We start from the raw sequence: 19,003 nt of genomic DNA, 5'->3' as shown, positions 1-19,003 counted from the left end.
TGTATGTGTCTTTTGATCTGAAGTGAGTCTCTTACAGGCAGCATATGTAAGGCTCTTGTTTTCTTATCCATTCAGCCAGCCTACCTTTTGATTGGATCATTTAATCCACTTACATTTTAAGTAATTAGTGATAGATATGTAGTTACTGCCATTTTATTATTCACCTTTTTTTCATCTTAAAGAAGTCCCTCTAAGATTCCTTGTAATTCTGGTTTTATGTTGATGAACTCCTTTATCTTTTTGTCTGGGAAGCTCTTCAGCTGTCCTTGATTCTAAATGATAGCTTTGCTGGGTAATCTTGGTTGTAGGTCCTTGCTGTCCATCACTTTGAATATTTCCTGCCACTCCCTTCTGGCCTGGAAAGTTTCTGTGGAGAAATCAGTTGACAGTCTTATGGGCGCTCCCTTGTAAGTAACTGTTTTTCTCTTGCTGCTTTTAAGATTCTTCCTTTGTATTTAACCTTTGGCATTTTAATTTATGATGTGTCTTGGTGTGGGCCTTTTTGGGTTCATCTTGTTTTGGATTCTCAGCACTTCCTGGACTTGTATATTTATTTCTTTTACCAGGTTAGGGAAATTTCCAGGCATTATTTCTTCAAATAGGTTCTCAATTCCTTGCTCTGTCTCTTCTCCTTCTGGCACCCCTACGATGTGAATGTTAGTATGCTTGATGTTGTCCCAGAGGCCCCTTAAACTGTCCTCATTTTTCCAGATTCTTTTTTCTTTTTGTTGTTTTGATTGGGTGTTTTCTGCTACCTTATCTTCTAAATCACTGATTTGATCTTCTGCCTCAGGTAATGTAGAGCTGATGCCCTCTAATATAGTCTTCATTTCAGCTATTGTATTCTTCATTTCTGACTGGTTCTTTTTTATGTTTCTTTATCTCCATTTTTATGTTTCCTATATCTTTGTTGAAGTTTTCCCTGAGTTCAGTAAGCATCCTTATGTTTTGAACAATGCATCTGGTAGATTGCTTGTCTCTATTTTGTTTAGTTCTTTTTCTGGAGCTTTGTTCTGTTCTTTTATTCAGGACATGTTTCTTTGTCTCCCCATTTCGGCTGCTTCCCTGTGTTTGTTTCTATGTATTAGGTAGGGCTGCTATGTCTCCTGGTCTTAGTAAAGTGGACTTATGTAGTAGGTGTGCTGTGGGGCTCAGTGGTGCAGTCTTCCTGGTCACCTGAGCTGGATGCTCCAGGTGTGTCTCTTGTATGAGTTGTGTGTACCCTCCTGTTGTAGTTGAGCCTTAGTTGCTGTCTGCACATTAATGGGAGGGATTGACCTTCAGGCTGATCAGCTGTGAGTACAGCAGAGGAGCTGCTATGCAGAAGCATACAAAGCAGGATTCACTGTAGCAGGGCTCTGGTGTCTGCCCAGTGTGCCCTTTGGCTGTGACGTCCCCAGAGGTGGCTGGGTGATGCTCCACCTGGGTCTGAAGCTGGCCTCTGGACGTGCCAGCCCAGGGCCTCCTGGGAGGAACCCCACCTCAGGCCAGGTTCAGCCACAGTCTGTGCCCTGCCCAGAGCCATCTGGCATGAACCACAAAGCCATCCGCAGATGACTGCCACCACACTGGACTTGAGGGTTCCTCAAGAGGCCAAGCTACAAACTGACGCCAGCTGTCGCTACTGTCAGGTTTAGGGATGCTGAGCCAGAGATACAGGATACGCTGAAGCCAGATGCTCCATGTTTGGGTTTTGTGAACCTTTGAGAGATTTTGGAAAAGTCCGCTGGATAAGCCAAGACAAACCATTTATATGGAAAAGCCACCGGAAGCAGCTTTGGTATGTCCAAAAGTTGGGTGGGGCGGGGTCTCAGGGAATTAGGGCCAACGAACGGTGTTAGCTGTGTTGATGGAGACTGAGATATGGCAGCTGTCTGTGTCTGCACACCGGGATAGGGGAGGGCTCAACAAAGAAACACTGGTTTCCACCAACTCCTCCACTGGGAGAAAGGTGCCCTTCCAGCCCTCGCCCTGCAGCCAGACAGCTCAGTTTCTCCCCATATGTCCCTGGTACCTTTCAAGCTGCTGCCCCAGTGCTGGAACTCAGAGTGAGTGAGTCCGTCAGCGAGTAAGTCTGTGCACAGGCCCTTTAAGAGGAGCTCTTGGGACCGCAACAGCTCTAGTCTCACTCAGCTACAACCTCTGCTGGTTTTCACGGCCAGAACTTAGGGGGAGTTCTCTCCCCAGTACTGAACCCCTGGGCTGGGGAGCCTGGTGTAGGGGCTGGGACCCCTTGCTCCTCCAGAGGGAACCTCTGCAGCTGAGATATCCCTCCTGATTTTTAATAGTCATACATAGGTGTGGGACCAGCCCATTCCACAGCCCCTCCTACTAGTCTCAAGGTGGCCTCTTCTGTATCCATAGTTTTCTTATTTTTGTTTCTTTCATGTTTTTTTCCACAGAAACTCAAACTTAGTTTATACTAGTCTCCCTGACCCTGACAGGTTATATGAGACATAAAGGAAAACTAGGTATGACTTATAATAACGTTTGTATACCACTTGCTGCCCTAAGAGTTTAAACATTAATAGGAAATCCACTCAATCTCACATGAACGAGGTTACTGATAAATGTAATAGGCCGACTTTTAAAAAAATACAAGCTAAAACAAATTCCTTAGAAAGTAGTGGTTCATATCACAAAATAATTGTTCATAGCATATAATGATTCAACTCAAGAGTTCTCTTAGTATCTTAGTTCACTTAAAATTATTTGTTTATCAAAATATATTCATGTGCATCTCTGAAGGAACAGCTCTTATACATCCTAAAGCAAGATACACGTGTTTTCATCTCTACAATTAACAAAAAGCAAAGTACAGTGCTTAATCAGGTTAAATGTTTGTCTGAGATTAAAATATAAGTCAATGAACAGAACTGCGCACAAAATTCAATTTCTTGACTCCCTATATATAATACCTTGTGAGTGGCAATGTAAAACTAATAAAAAGCTCTGAGAAAAATCTGCTAAATGACAGGCCATTTTGAGGACAGCCCAACTTTGAGAATCCATAAACCAAAACATAAAGTCCTCTTAGCCCTGAATGTACAATTAAGTGCTATTTCCGATGCTTTGCTGCCATCTCTGATGAACCTAATAAGCAAACATGCAGACAAAAGAGCCATGTTAATTTCAAAACTCAAATACTCTAAGGGAAAAGATTGAGAACCAGATTCAAAGTCCGTTAAAAAAAAAAGTGTGTGTGTACAATGTATGTGTATATACATATGTATGTGTGGAGATACACACAACCAATCACACATAAATCTCCTGGTGGTGGGTTGGAAAATTCAGGAAAATTAATAGGCACAAAAAGGTAGATAGCTAGGGATCAGAAATTCAGTGAAATCACAGTGGGGTGCTTACCAGGACACACAGTGACTTCCTCTGCAGAATTCTCTGGCACAAAGACTGAGTCTCTCTTACTTGTCAAAGCAGCAATGCTGAAAAAGAACCAAACCCCAAGTGAATTCCCAGTAAAATGAATCAGAACACAGGACCAAAAGCAACGGCGAGTCATTAATAACCCCACAGGTAATCTGACACCTGCTGTCCAATACCACAAAAGCACAACAGGGAAGCAAGGAATCAGTAGTGAAAACTCCAAGCCAGAAATAGGGGAAATAAACATACTTACAACTTTGTTTCCAGTGAAATTACTGAATGAAAAGAAACCCCCTTTTGGAGTCTTTGCAAAGGAAGGTTGAAGGGTAAGGACTATCTATGAATACCACAGAAGACAAAAACTCCACTCCTATATGAAGATGTCAAAGGTGTTTTATAGCCTCCAGCTGAGCCTTTTGAAGGCTAGAGATCTGTAAACTCATAAGAGAAGATATGGAGATTCTCCTGACAACACATGAGCTTTTCCTGCACCTTGCAGTTAAATTTCTTCTTTATCTCAAGATGTGGCTTTCCAAGCAACAAAAATAAGATACAGTTCCAAACTGCCCTACAGCGAAAATCTGCCCACACAAGTGGACTATGTCTTCTGAGAAGAACATAATTATCAATGGCTCTCCTCATCCGGCCTTCTGGTTTACCCTGCCTGTTCATGGAATGCAATCTCTTCCTGACACAGGAACAGAGGGCTGAGAAATCTGAGCATCTGAGCTATCAAGCCCTGTCATGCTTCACAGACCTTTTACGATTAGTTTGATCAAGTATGCATGAGGATGCAAATCCTCACATCAACCAAGAACCACAGAGAAGAGAAAATAACCACCACTGATTCATGATAAATAACTGAATCCTGATAGGAAACCACAAGTGATTTCTCTCTCTAAATAAAACATCTCATACCATTTGTTATAAACCCAAGCCAGACACAGTTTACTCTGCATGTAACATTAGGGCTCTATTCAAAGGTCCATCACAAAACAATTTGCTGACATTTATAAAATGGGCTAATCAATTTGAAGTCAAACCGCATTGCCTGCAATTCCAACTCTCTCCTGGTGACAAAGCATATAATCATTTATTAAAACCTACATCTGCTCTGCACAAGGCTCCCTACAACAAAGCAGAGAGGCCTGCGGGAAGCAGAATGCCTACTCCAGTTAAAACCACTTCCAAAACTGTCTTAACAGCAGGAGAATCAAACCAAAACCATATTCTTCAGCTCAGGAAGAGCTACTACTATTAACTAAAAGCCCAGGAATACCAACTAAATTACAGCAAAGGCAACTGGGCCTCAACTTCCATTTGGGAGATGAAGGTCACTCAACATAGGATTAAGCTCTTGAGTAATCCCCAAAGCTCAACTACTGGATAAAGGGGAAAGTCATTGGAAGCCTGATCTGGTTAACAGTGCAGTTTGTAACCCGTCAACTACTATATGTAATTAAAGTGAGAAGACCTAAGAAGGAAAACCCCCATTAATCAATCATCGAGATTCACTGAGGAGGCAATGCAAATACAACCATTTAAAGGGAAGCTGAGATACAATCAGAATGAAAGGGGCATAGGATAGGGAGTGAGAGTCACACAGGTTGTGTGTGGCCTGAAGGGTTCAAAGAGGAGGTAAGTCCTAAGAGTAGACTTAAAGGATGTATATGTTTTGGATATGCAGATAAAATAAGCATAAGCAGAGGAAACAAAAGGAATATGAGGACTAGAAGGATCATAAAGAAATCAGTTTAAGCCTTCAAATTGGCATACCATGTTTCCCCAAAAATAAGACCGGGTCTTACATTAAGTTTTGCTCCAAACGACGCATTAGGGCTTACGCTTGGGGGATGTCATCCTGAAAAATCACGCTAGGGCTTATTTTCCAGTTAGGTCTTATTTTGGGGGAAACACGGTAGGAAACTAGCATAGTTAGTTAAGAGAGTAGCAGGATGTAACCACTTTTCAGGGAATAGTGTAAATGGGATTGTGCCAAGATGGCTGGATTGAACAAGAAAACCAACAAGAAAAACCAGATTTCTTTCACCCAAATAGTCTAGGCTTCTGTGAGATGCATATTTGAGAACTGAGAGATAATGATTTCTCCTAGTCTGTGCTTATAACGAGCTAAAAAAAAATCCCTGGCAAGCTGTCCCTATACAGTCTCACTCATGTGGTTTATCTCTCTTATTCTGGCACCATCAGAGAATTCAGACCCATAACAACATATAATCTTACCTTTGTGAGGCAGGTACAGAGTTTCCTTCTTCAGAAGTTTCTTCAACAAATAGCCCTTGGGAAGACTGCGAAGAAATATGTAACGTTATAAATATAAAGGCACAGATGACTAGTTTCTCTCCTATTTTTTAAAATTAATTGTTCGACATTATCACTCAGCAATTAGCAATAAGAAAAAACATTTTATATTAAATCAGTAAGTTTCAGAAGAAGAACATATCCTGTGGAGTCAGAAGACTGAGATTTAAATTATGGGTGAATCACCTACTAACTTTATAATCTTGGGTAAGTCACATTTGAATTTGTGTCCTCATCTTAAAATGGGTATTAATGATTGCCTCACAGAGTGTTACTGTGAGAATTAAATAAGATATGCTATGTACTTTGTAAAATGTAAAACAAATATTAATTGGTCAGTCAAATGAATTATGATTTCAGAAAGGCAGTTATAAAGCTTCGGTTGTGGAAGGAGGAAACAGAAAAGTCCAGTTTTCAATGGAAATACTGAGTTGGGAAAAACAGTGCAATCCACAAAAGGCTCTCTGGGCACAACCAAGTCGTAACAGAATATCCCAAAGGGAAGGTCATAAAGATTCCTTTCGGGTTACCAGAGAATAAAGGGGGGAGGGGAGCAGGGCTCTAGAAGAGAGTAAACAGGGTCTAATATATGGTGATGGAAAGAGAACTGACTCTGGCTGGTGAACACATAGTGTGAGATATAGATAATGTATTACAGAATTGTACACCTGAAATCTATGTACCTTTATAAACAACTGTCTGCCCCAAAACTTTAAAGAAGAAAAGCAAGATTCTTTTGATACAAATCTGCCACTATGGTTTTGGTATCTGGCTGCAGGGATATCTTTTAAGAAACAACAAATAGAGGCCCGCCCGGTGGCTCAGACAGTTAGAGCTCCGTGCTCCTAACTCTGAAGGCTGCCGGTTCGATTCCCACATGGGCCAGTGGGCTCTCAACCACAAGGTTGCCAGTTCAATTCCTCCTGTCCTGCAAGGGATGGTGGGCAGCGCCCCCTGCAACTAAAATTGAACACGGCACCTTGAGCTGAGCTGCCTCCCGGATGGCTCAGTTGGTTGGAGCGCGTCCTCTCAACCACAAAGTCGCTGGTTCAACTCCCGCAAGGGATGGTGGGCTGTGCCCCCTGCAACTAGCAACGGCAACTGGACCTGGAGCTGAGCTGCGCCCTCCACAACTAAGACTGAAAAGACAACAACTTGAAGCTGAATGCCAACTAGGACTGAAAGGACAACAACTTGACTTGGAAAAAAAAAAAGTCCTGGAAGTACACACTGTTCCCCAATAAAGTCCTGTTCCCCGTCCCCAATAAAATCTTAAAAAAAAAAAAAAAGAGAGAGAAACATAACAAATAGAGAGTGGATAAGAAAAAGATCATTTTCTTCGATTCATGGTGGAGTTGGTACAAATGTCAACTCATTAAATGGAGTTACACAGAAGAGCACAGAAAAGGCAGCTACTGCCTACTTAGGTGGACTTCTGAGGAAATGTCTGGGCTGTGAGGCTTCTTCCAACAGATGAAAAGCTACTGGCTGAAGTTTACAGGTTCTCCTAAAAGGATATAAATAACCTAAACAAGTTAGGCATCTCTCTACCACTCTGGTAAATGATGAAATAAACTAAAAAAAAACGGAATCCCTTCAGTCAAAGGGAAGATAAAGCTGTACAATGATCAGGAATGTAGCCATTATGAAAAATAAGGGTTCAACAAAACTGTCAAATGGACTAAAATACAACAGCAATAAATACTTCACCTATTTGTTTTAACTGGGTAGTGACAATTTCATTCCTGAAATCTCGAGAAAGGTAAATACTGACACCTAGTGTCCATTTAACAGCCGTCTTAGAATGACTTGCTTGAGAAGTAATCAAGGCAGTAAGAAGGTGTAAGATACCTTCACCTCCGCCTCGACCTTCAGCTAAAGCATATCTCTACCTTACCCAGAGTAAATTTCTTTTTAATTATTGTATAACTATTATAAGCCAGGCTCTTGCTAATCACGTACATGCATTATCTCCTTTAATCCTCACAAGAAACTTTTGAGGCAAAAACTGTTAAATTATTTTAGAAATGAGGAAAGTATAATTTTGACAGGTTTAAATAATTTGCCCAAAATCAGAGTTGGTGAAAAGTAGAACTGGGACCTGTCTGACTCCAAAATCCATGCTTTAACCACTACAGTTATATTGTTTTACTCTTCTTCCCAACCATTTCAACATATCCCAAGAATGTCTTCACTTCATTCAATCATTTTTAATTTCTAAACTTATACCTCGAGCATGCTAGGAATGTAACTTTAAGGAAACTGTGGCCTAATCAAAACATAACTCTCTGCCTGAAGAAATGATGTTAATGGAAAAAGGATAGTTTGCAAAACATCTAAAAAGAAAAATCCAAAGATCCAGAATCAAGCAGTGTCTTCAACACCACAGCCTGAGAAGTGAAAATAGACAGACACATAGAAATGTCCTCTGGTGTCAAGCACTGGTCGATAATCACGTCTTTCATAAACTAGTTGAATCATCCCTTAAAATTTCTATTTTCTGATTACTATTTCAGGTTTCACATACCTCATCCTAGAGGAAGGACACTAGATGATGTAACTGAGTATTGTGATCACTGAAAATGTCTCTTCCATAATAAATTAACAAAATGTCATTTGGTGTACATGTCAGCTTGAAGTTTGGTTAGTCAGTCAGTTCTCACACCCTACACAATGTGGTCATTTCTGGGAAATAAATTGCAGTATCAGGACTGAAAAATTAAGATACTAAAAAGTATTCACTACATCAATTTACTAGCCCTCTACCTCCCTGCTATACAGACATCAAGATGACCTTTGCATTAACAACTTCCCTATGACCTCAGTGATGCCAGAAACCAGTTCCCCTCTGATTCTAAGGCTTTTACAACCCTCATATAAACAATTTGCCCCAGGGTGAATGTTTTTCTGAGTCCTGGCACTGTCTTGCTATCTCTATCAACCAAGTAGTCTCAAAAGTGGGCAGCTTCAGCGAAGCCAAAATCAATAGAAAATGTTTAATAAAAACAAATTCTTTCAACACACAATGTGAGATATAGATAATGTATCACAGAATTGTACACCTGAAATCTATGTAACTTTACTAACTATTGTCACCCCAATAAACTTTAAAGAAAAAAACAAAACAAAAAACAAATTCTTTCTACCCACAGTTCCTGAATGCAAAAGATCAAGACAAGAGGTGAAATTACAATCGTTAACGCCTTCATTATTTGTCTATAACATTATTAAGTTTATTTCTGTTTGTTTTTTAAAGATACTATTCTATGTTGGCAAGGCTGAAGTGAAGTAGTCTCATACATTGCTGGAAGGAAGGACTACAAATTTGAGCAATCTTTCTGAAAAGCAATCTGGCAATAAATAGTAGGTCCTTTTTTTTTTTTTTTACGTTCGTAACTCTCACCCACATTTTTCTGGTTCCCTATCCCTAAGGACACTAGTTTCAAATAAAGAAAAGTTTTATTTAGAAAGACGTTTACCACAACCAAAACATCCAACAAAAGGAAAATGGTTAAAACATTATGGTAAATCATAGGCCAGAATATTAGGTAGTCATTAAAAAATAAAATCTACAAATAATTTTAACATCACAAGGAAATGTTTAAATAATGTTTTTACTTTGAAATACAAAATATGTATAAAAATATAATCTAAACCATACAAAATATAGGTATAGAAAAAAAGATGAAGGAATACATCACTGGATAGTAGGACTGTGGGTGCTCTCAACTTCACTCTTCAAACTTTTCAGCATTTTTCAATAGTTCTAAGTGATTTCTAAAATTAATTTTAATGATTACAATGGATACTTACTATGTTGTCAGCCTGGTCTCCTTTTACTGAGGACTGCCCCTCATTCCTTCCACTGCATTAGAGCAGTGGATTCATAGTCATTCATACAATTTGACACATACCACCTTCAGGCCACAGCCAACTGGGATGGCGAGGGCTATTAACCCCAAATGGGCCATAAGTCCTTTCCTAGACATTTGAAATTGGAACTGGAAGAGAGTAAATCTCCTGTAAACTGTATTTAAGTTTGGGAGCCGGACAATCAGTGTTTTCCACTATTATACCATATGAAACAGAGAAGCAAAGGAAGATGGTCTGCAAGGAGAAAGCTGAAGCAGATACAATTTAGCACTGAGATACAGAAAAATTACAGATGATTTTCTAGACCCAGTACCTTCTCCAGGCTTGAATACCATCCTGTTTCAAAATTTATGAGGCACCCTGTTTCCTTATGATAAAGTCCCCTTTTTAATTAAGCTATCATGATTTGGTTTGTTGCAGCCAAATAGTAGCAATTAATAATACTATTTGTAGTATTTGGTGGCCTGTTCGTGAAGTAAGAACTTCAGTCTAATAAGGCCAGTCACTAGGTTGTGACCACGTCAAGACTATTCCAAAGGCACTGCTTTCAAACTTTGGAACTTGACACAAGTCTATATGCTCTAGAACTCTGGCCTCTGGGATTTTTCAAGCTAACAACTTGAATTACAATAAATCATTGTGTTAACTCTATGGAGTTAATTTATTCTTTTAAGGGAAAGCATCTCTAAATTGCAAAGAACTAAGAAACAAAAGATGCTATCATAAGCATAACCTAACTTTCCTTTGGAAAAGAGGCAAGTCACTAGAAGAACTGTAAAGAAAAATGCTTTCTCTTCCCATACAGTACTCTTTGCATAATGTGTATGAAGAATGATTCCCATGGGTTACTCTTAACGGGTGACCTTCTGGTCCCTTAGAGCAAACTACCATTTACTGAGTGTCCTAAGCATTGTACTAGGCATTTTACATAATTCACTTTAATCATTAAAATTAATGAAAGATATGATTTTACACATGTAAAAACTGAGATTCAGAGGTTAAATGGCTTGCTAAAAGGCACCCAGTTACGACAACAAAAATGTCAAAATTTGAACTCCAAATCCATGCTCTGTACACGATTATGAAATTTCTCACAGCTATCATTTCTTGAACCTTAATCATAAGAGACAGAACAAATAGGGTAACAGCAAAATCAAACCAAAACTCAAGAGTCCAGTAACAGAAATAGCAACAAAAAAGTATAGTCACAACACAGAGTACTTTATAGTTTATAGAGTTTGAAATTATATGATTGCTTTTATAATATTCAGACAAAAAATGAATACAAGCTTTCAGATGTAACCTAGATATCAGAAAACGGCAAAAAAGGCAACCTAAGTGTCCCCAAACAAGGGACTGTTTTCAGTAAAGGTCACCACAAGCAAAATCAAAAATAAACCATTATGTGGAGGAAAAAATAAACTGGAAAACTACCTCTACTTCCAGTTACAAAGGACTACTTCCCTAACACACAAAGAATGCCTACAAACCACTAAGCAAAAGACTGTCAGAAAAGAAAAATGCCCACAATATCTAAAACACAGAAAAGAAAATACAAATGAGTCTCAACTACACACATAATAAGAAAAATGACAAGTTAGACTGCACTGAGGTATTTTTTCTCTCTCAGATTAACAACGATCAAGAGATCCTGGTAATACTGTACGGGTATGGATATGGGTAAGCTCGTACACATCATACATTGCAGTATACATTTATACAACCTCTATGGAAGGCAATTTGACAACAGATAACAAAACTATAAACGCATATATACTTTAATCCATCAATTACATCTACAACAAATTATTCTAGCATCTCCCATGTGAGTGAAAAAAATCTTCTGAACAAGAGTAATCACTGCAGTAGTGTTTTTAATAGTAAAATATTGGAAACAACCTAAATGTCCACCTATAGAAGCACTGGATAAAATATTTATCCAACATATTACACATCCAAAAAAGGAAATTCTTTATGCAGTGTTATGGAATGATGTCATAGAAATATTAAATGAAAAAGGCATAACAATGTGTAGAGTATGCTATGCTCTGTGTAAAAGTTGATTCTACTACATGAAATATCTTGGAAGGATATACTAGAAACTAGTAATAAAACTTGATTCCACAGAGGGGAACTGGTTGGCTGGGGATGAGAGTAAGAGACCAACGATTTATTTATATCTTTTTAAAATTCTGAGCCGTGTAAACATTATTACCCATTCAAAATTTAACTTTTTAGAAATAAAAATTTTAAAACACAAAAGATAAATATGGTGCATCCATATGATAGAATGTCTTCAAACATAGTTAATAGGAAAAGATCTAAGATAAACTATTTAAGTGGGGGGGGGGAGAACAAAGCTTATACAGAAGAGTCTTCATTTTGTTTAAAAATTAAAAATAAAAGCTATTTTTATACACATACAAATACTAACTGCCTCTTGGTGCTGGGATTATAGGTAATTTTTTCTTTATATTCTTCTGTACTTTCCTAATTTTCCATAGTGAGTATGTTACGTTAAAAATAAAGGGGGAGCCGGCCCGGTGGCTCAGGTGGTTGGAGCACCCTGCTCCTAACGCTGAGCTCACCAGTTTGATTCCCACGTGGGCCAGTGAGCTGCGCCCTCTACAGCTAAGATTGTGAACAACAGCTCTCCCTGGAGCTGGGCTGCTGTGAGCAGCGGGAGGTGGGCATGAGCTGTCGTGGGCCGCTGAGTATTGCAGCAGGCTACTGTGCGCCGCGGTGAGTGGCTGGTAGCCAGCGTCAGTGGCCGGCAACCACTGTGAGCTGCTGTGTGCTGCCATGAGCAGCTGGCAGCCAGCATGAGTGGCTGGCAGCCATCGTGAGCAGCCGGTAGCCGGCAAGAGCCGCCCTGAGCTGCTGTGAGCGGCCTACCAACAACCGGCGACCGACTGCCTCGGCCGGGGGAGCGCAAGGCTCATAATACCAGCATTGGCCAGGGAGATGGATCCTACACAACTAGACTGAGCAACGGCTTGAACCGGTGTGTGTGTGTGGGAGGGAAGGCGGAAGAAGGGAGGGGAAAAAAATAAAGGGGGGAAAGATCATAAAAATAACAGATAGCTAAAATCTTCGTTTAATCTGTGAATAAATCATCCTAATCACAGCATCACCGACCCTTACCTGACCATGACTGGTTGTTGGTTCTTCCTCCAACAAAAGTTTCTCTTTCAAGCTTTTAATTGGGCTTTCTTGGAAATCCTTGGTTTTTGAGTGCCAGACAGATGCCCTAGACTCCTGCCTCTCCTCCTCTTTGTCTTCATCTCCCATATCTTCTGAGATGCCTTCATTTTTTTCACTAGCCTGATCTTGGCCACATTCATTCTGGGTCAGAGAAGGTCTAGGTAACACTGGTTCCCCAAATCCTTTTTTTTTAAAGAGCTGCCTCTGAGCCATTTTCAGGCTCTTTTGATAAACCTCCAACTGGCAGAGAATGACCTGGGTGTATTGATTGGGGTCTACTCCAGCAGGACAGAATGGAATACCCCAGAAGTAGTGCACAGTGCCCCCACTGTTCTGGAGACCCTTGGCATCCACTGAGGTAGGCAGACAGTGCCTAGATGTGTCCCCCCTACCCTGCGCAGCTTCGTGAAAAGCACAACGCCTCCCAGTACTTTCCTGTGGCTTCCCACACTGTGTGTGCTCAGCCAAGTGGCCAGTACATCTGTCAAAACATTTAACGTTCTCATTCTCAAACACTGGCTGGCTTGACTGGTCCCAGCTTCCTGAGCTGCCAGAGACAGGCTCCTCTTCAGTGTTTTCAGTGTGGTCCCAAGGCTCCTCTCTTTCCTCAGCCTCGTTTCCCTGACTGATATGTGAGCCTTTAAACAGTGATGGAGGTACCAGCTGCCATATGCCTGTAGGTATTTGAGAAAAAGTAGGGCTAAGGACAAACTGTTTTTTATTAAGAGGGCTTGGTAAGTTCTCACTTACCAAGAATTACATAATGTGGGTTAAAAAAAAAGGCTCTTCTTTGGGTTTAACCAAACGTTGGTTTTTCCTTGGAGATGAAAGTATGCTGGATATTAGTGAGATCTCAACTACTTTCTGATTTAACCTCTTTAATACCACCCAAGGAATTTCGGGAATTTCTGTATATCTACTCTCAGTATGAGATCCCTGTGATATGGTTCTACTTGATGAATGCAAGGAGTCAGAATAGGGAGACATGCCTTCAGTGGTCCCAGAGTCTGTGGTTTTCTCTTGGTGGGACTGTGAAGATGGTCCAGTGGCCAGAGGTCGAGATCTAGTAGCAGAAGCATCAGAAGGCCGGCAACTCTGAAACAAGTGATCCCACACCAGACCAGGTTTATTATTACAATAGCTATGCATGAAGGGTCACGGGAAGGACAAAAAGGGGAGGCCACTGTCCCTAAGAGATTCTCCTCTTTAAAATGCAGATGCTCGGTTCAAATAAATTCCACAATGTGTGCTGACTGTTTACTATGTGCACAATGCTGTATTAGATCACTATACTAAACCCCGTTCTAGTACAGAGAAGTGGATGGCATAAATGGCTCTGGATTTACCATCGACAAATATCCTTCACATTTAAATTAATTTCAATTACACATACGAGTATTCAAATCATCACTTAACATTATTTGAAAAAATTTAAAACTGTCCATTCTTTCTCTCTATAACCCACCTTTGGTTCTCATTCCCTTTGCTCTCCCCACAAAACAGGGGAGGTAAGCATCTTATCTTTCCCCTTTTGGTTTCTTAGTAATTGGTAACTCTTTTCAGAAGCTGCCAACTACTACGGCTCTCTTAGGCCATAGACTGAAAATCTGTAAGTGGAAGAAAACTCTTTCACATAGAATTAACACAACACTTCAAATTGGGTTCACCAACAATTCAACATGGGCTTTAAAAATTATTATGGGAACTATTAGTTGAAACCCCCATAACACCACAGAAGTAAAAGAATATCGCTTATCAATCCTCATAAACTGTTTCAACATAGCATATTTACATTAAGGCTTTCCGCAATGGCTTTCCTCAAGAGCTCTTCTTCCTCCTCCTCCTGGCTGTTCACCTCCCTAGCTTCCTGCTCACTCATTTTGAGAGCCAGAGCAAACTGCTCGTCTTCTGTCATTTCTGTAAGAGGATAGGGGAGGGGGAGGGACACAACAAACAATGAATAAGCATGGAGGCAAGAAATAGAATTATTAAACTTCTCAAGTGAAGACACTACAGACCATTTAATACAATTTTATAATCTTATAAACAAGGAAAGCCCCAAAAGGTAAGGTGTTGGCCAAGATCAGTAGCAGAAGTTACAACAAGAATCTTGGGTTAATTAGACTGAGCTCCCGTGAAGGCAGAGTTCTTGCTTATTTTGTTTATTGTCAAGTATTTAGTGAATGAATAAACAGATGAACTTCCACTCCAGCACTTTTTGTTACATATCACACTGCTTTATGCTCAACCAGAATCATATTAGTCTTCAGAATCCTCTTATTTACCCAGTAGAAAAGACCATCCTTACTGACCAGAATGTGATCTACAAACACCATTTCCCATTAAAAGTAACTGGGCTATCTTGGAGAAATGGCGATTCCAAGTCTGGAGCTAGAAATGTAGAAGATGAACTAAAATATGTCGTACCTGTGAGCAAAGAAATCTATCAGACACTACTAGGGTCATATCAAAAGATTTAACAGTCAACTTAAAAAGGTTCTCACTAGTCAAAAATGGAACAACTGGGACGAACATCAATAAAAATAAGGAATGCAATAAATTAAAATACATTAAGTATGTTTAAATCTGTAAGTTCAGGATACTCAAAAAAAAACAACTGGTCATTGTTGAAGAATGTTAGTGAATCAATTATTTTGAAAACTGATAAATAAAAGAACAGAGAATCAAGCTTTTGTTTTATTCTTCCAACACAAGCTATACTGGGTAACGAAATAGATGAAGAGAAGTTTCTCTTTAAAAAAATTATTCCAGCTAATAAAAATGTAAAAGAAATGACAGAATATCACCATTTTGTGTAATGCACATGGAGAGGATTTTGGCAATGTCTAACAAACTACATATATGGCCCAGCAATACCAATTCCAGCAATTTACTCTAAAGATAGACTTCTAATTAGAAGAAAAGAAAATGAGCACTGCATTTTTCATCGCAGCATTGTTTGAATTTATAAAATACTGGAATCTACTTAATGACCCACACAGGACAATGCTTAAACAAACTCTGGTGTGTGTATATGTATGTATGTATGTATGTGTGTGTGTATATATATATATATATATATAACTAAAAAAAGAATCAGAAAGATATCTATAGACCAGGAATAGAATGATTTCAAAATGATATTAGTTTAAAAGGAAAAAAAAAAAAGCAAAGTACAAAATAGTGTATATATAGTATGCTACCTTTTGTGTAAGAAAAGAGAAATTTTTAAAAATACATACACCTGTTTGTTTTTGCAAAAAAAATTGACACCAGCAGGGTAAGTCAGAAACCAATCCACGCGGTTACCTACATGCAATTGGGAACAGGTGAAAGGGGTAAGAGGGAGTGACTCTTCTCTGACTATACCTTTTTGTGTATCTTTCAGACTTACAGAATCATGTAAATGTTATACATATTTTTAAAAAGTAAAATAAAATCATTAAGGGTGAGGGATTCCTAAAATTCAATCCAAACATTAAAAAATGCACACAATGGAATTTGAAATAACTTTAATGAGAATGAAAACATCAAAATTTGTGGGGTGCACCTAATGCAATGTTTACAGAGAAATGTATAGCTTTACAGGATCGTATTAGAAAAGTTTAAAATCAGTGATCCAAAAGCCTCCCACTTTAAGAAACTAGAAAATAAAGAGTGAAATTAACCCAAAGTAAGTAGAAACAAATATAAAGAGCAGAAATCAACAAAATAGAAGATGATATACACTAGAGAGAAAAAATTAGAAACAAAAATTGGTTCTATAAAAAGGTCAATAAAATTTATAAAACTAAGTAGGCTTATCAAGGTAAAAAAAGAAAACACAAATTAACAATATCAGGAATGAAAGAGGGGATACATCACCACAGATTCTACAGTCAGGAAAATAACAATAGTAAGGGAATAACATGGACAGTTTTATGCCAATAAATTTGACAACTTGGATCATGCATTCTCACCAGGGGTGACATCATCCCAAAGTGGACAAGAATTGGTTCTTGAAGGTCAAAAAAATCTCTCTCTCTTTAAAACAGATATATAATCAGTACATAAACCAGGACATATAGCACTACCAGTGGTATTAAAAGTTCATGAGGTAGTTAAGAAAAAAAAAGTCTAAAAAGAATCCTTGGAGAACAACAATGAAAAAAGGATTGAGAAACACTGACTTAGCGGACAAACAAACAAAAAAAATCACTGAAAAACACAAATTACAGAAACTTACACAAGAAGAAACAAAATCTGAATATCTTTATACCTATTAAAGAAATTTAATTTGTAATTTAAAATCTTTCCATAAACAAAATCCCAGAGACATCCAAAATTCATCACTGGTGAACTCTATCAAAGAATACTCGTAAAAAAAAAAAAACAAAAAACGTAATGGGGTAACCCATTAGCTCCGTTGGTTAGAGCATGGTGCTGATAACCTCATACTATATAAAAAAATGAACCTTAAAACCCTTACCTCACACTATATACAAAAATTAACTCAAAATGGATATGTCTAAATGTAAAAGCTAAAACTGTGAAAGTGCTAGAAAAAAACATAGGTGAAAATCTTTATAACCTTGGGGTAGTCAAAGATTGCTTAGACCCAGAAAGAAAAAAACATTAAAAGAAAAAAAAAAAGGACCCAACCAAAATTTAAAACTTCTCTTTGTTAAGAAAATAAAAAGGTAAGCTACAAAATGGGGAAACATATTCATAATACATATAATCTGACAAAGAACTTGTATCCAAAATATATAAAGAAATTCTGTAATTCAATAAGAAACAAGAAATCTAATTTGAAAAATAATGAGCAAGGGATCTGAACAGATACTCCACAAAAGAAAATATCAGAATAACCAGTAAGCACATGAAAAGATCGTTAATCAGGCAAGTCAAAAATGAGATACCATTATATGCCACTTTAGACGAGCTAAAATGAAACAGATCGGCATTCCTAACACAGTCACTAATAAATCATCAAGAAAAAGTGATTATATCCTTTATGTTCAATTTAAGAGTACCAAAGATCATGTAATACAAAAGAAGTAAGTCTGAGTTCTTCGTAATACTTGGCTTTTCAAAACATCCTAAATAATCCTAAAGGTTCTGGAGAGATGAGGCTTTGCTGCATTAACTGAAGTATTCTCCAGACTCTGCCCTCTTGCCCCACCACTAAAACAAAAACTTTAATTCAGTAACACAGTGTGATTCTGGGCTTAAATCTTGATTTTTCCTCTTTAGTTGTGCAATCTTAAGCAGCTTACTTATCCTCTGGTACCTGGATACTGGTCTGGTTCTGTTCATCTCTCCTCCTCCTTCTTTTAATATGTTGTGGACATGCATGTAAAGTAAGTACACCCTTCACTTTAGGGATTCTCATGTAAATATCATGATTTTGTTATACTTTAGTTCAAACATACATAAAATAGAGGTAATAATATTTAAGGCTGTTGATGATTAAATAATTTAATACATGTAAAACACTTAGACTGAGTTGCGCCCTCCACAACTAAGACTGAAAGGACAACAACTTGACTTGGAAAAAAAATCCTGGAAGTACACACTGTTCCCCAATAAAGTCCTGTTCCCCTTCCCCAATTAAAAAAAAACAAAACACTTAGAATACTACTTGGCACACTGGTACCCAATAATTGTTACTACTAATAATTAATTTATTCATTACATGTTAAAGAAATCCAAAACTTTAATTCAGATTATCTAAGTCATTACTGACAGCACACAGCCACAGAACTTGACAAAGCCACCATTACAAATTTACCCTAACCACTCAGAATTAAATCAATCAGAATTACATCAGAGTTAAAAAGATATTCATTTATTAGTTACTGTCTCTTATTCTCACTTATAAACCTTAATCTGAGACTAAAATCCAATAAACATCACCGTTAATTAAAACATTTTACCTGACCTCTCTACTATATAAAAACATTGGAATCCCACCTGGGAGCATGCTTCCTTAAGGAAATCATCAGCAAGTATCAACCTTTTTAGACTCCCCAGCTGAACCGGCTCCATTCATCTTATGAAATGATTCTGCTAAGCTAAACAGAGCAGTATACAATTTGGGTGAAGTTGATTATGCTGGTCAAAATTTATGAAGATTAACATTTCCCAACATTCAGGGTAGCCTCCCACTGAGATGTGCAAACAGACTATTAACAATCCAGAACACAAACCAGATAGTACATATCAAGAGAACCTATAGTAT

General features: G+C 38.4%; 1 protein-coding gene across 2 annotated transcripts in view; it reads right to left on the bottom strand.

Moving 5' to 3' along the window:
* Positions 1–19,003, bottom strand: part of UIMC1 (ubiquitin interaction motif containing 1) — a 95,889-nt gene that overhangs the window by 40,976 nt on the left and 35,910 nt on the right. The window contains exons 4-8 of one of the 2 annotated variants that reach the window (XM_081036214.1): positions 14,573–14,697; positions 13,770–13,875; positions 12,721–13,454; positions 5,626–5,690; positions 3,367–3,443 (exon numbers count right to left, since the gene is read on the bottom strand). In XM_081036214.1, the coding sequence (XP_080892340.1) occupies positions 3,367–3,443; positions 5,626–5,690; positions 12,721–13,454; positions 13,770–13,875; positions 14,573–14,697 (1,107 nt within the window). The remainder of the gene's footprint in view (positions 1–3,366; positions 3,444–5,625; positions 5,691–12,720; positions 13,455–13,769; positions 13,876–14,572; positions 14,698–19,003) is intronic. The other variant, XM_081036215.1, reaches the window with a different exon arrangement.

The sequence above is a fragment of the Rhinolophus hipposideros genome (assembly GCF_964194185.1).
Source record: "Rhinolophus hipposideros genome assembly, chromosome: 23".
Lineage (NCBI taxonomy): Eukaryota > Metazoa > Chordata > Mammalia > Chiroptera > Rhinolophidae > Rhinolophus > Rhinolophus hipposideros.
This window is presented reverse-complemented; position numbering and strand designations above follow the sequence as displayed.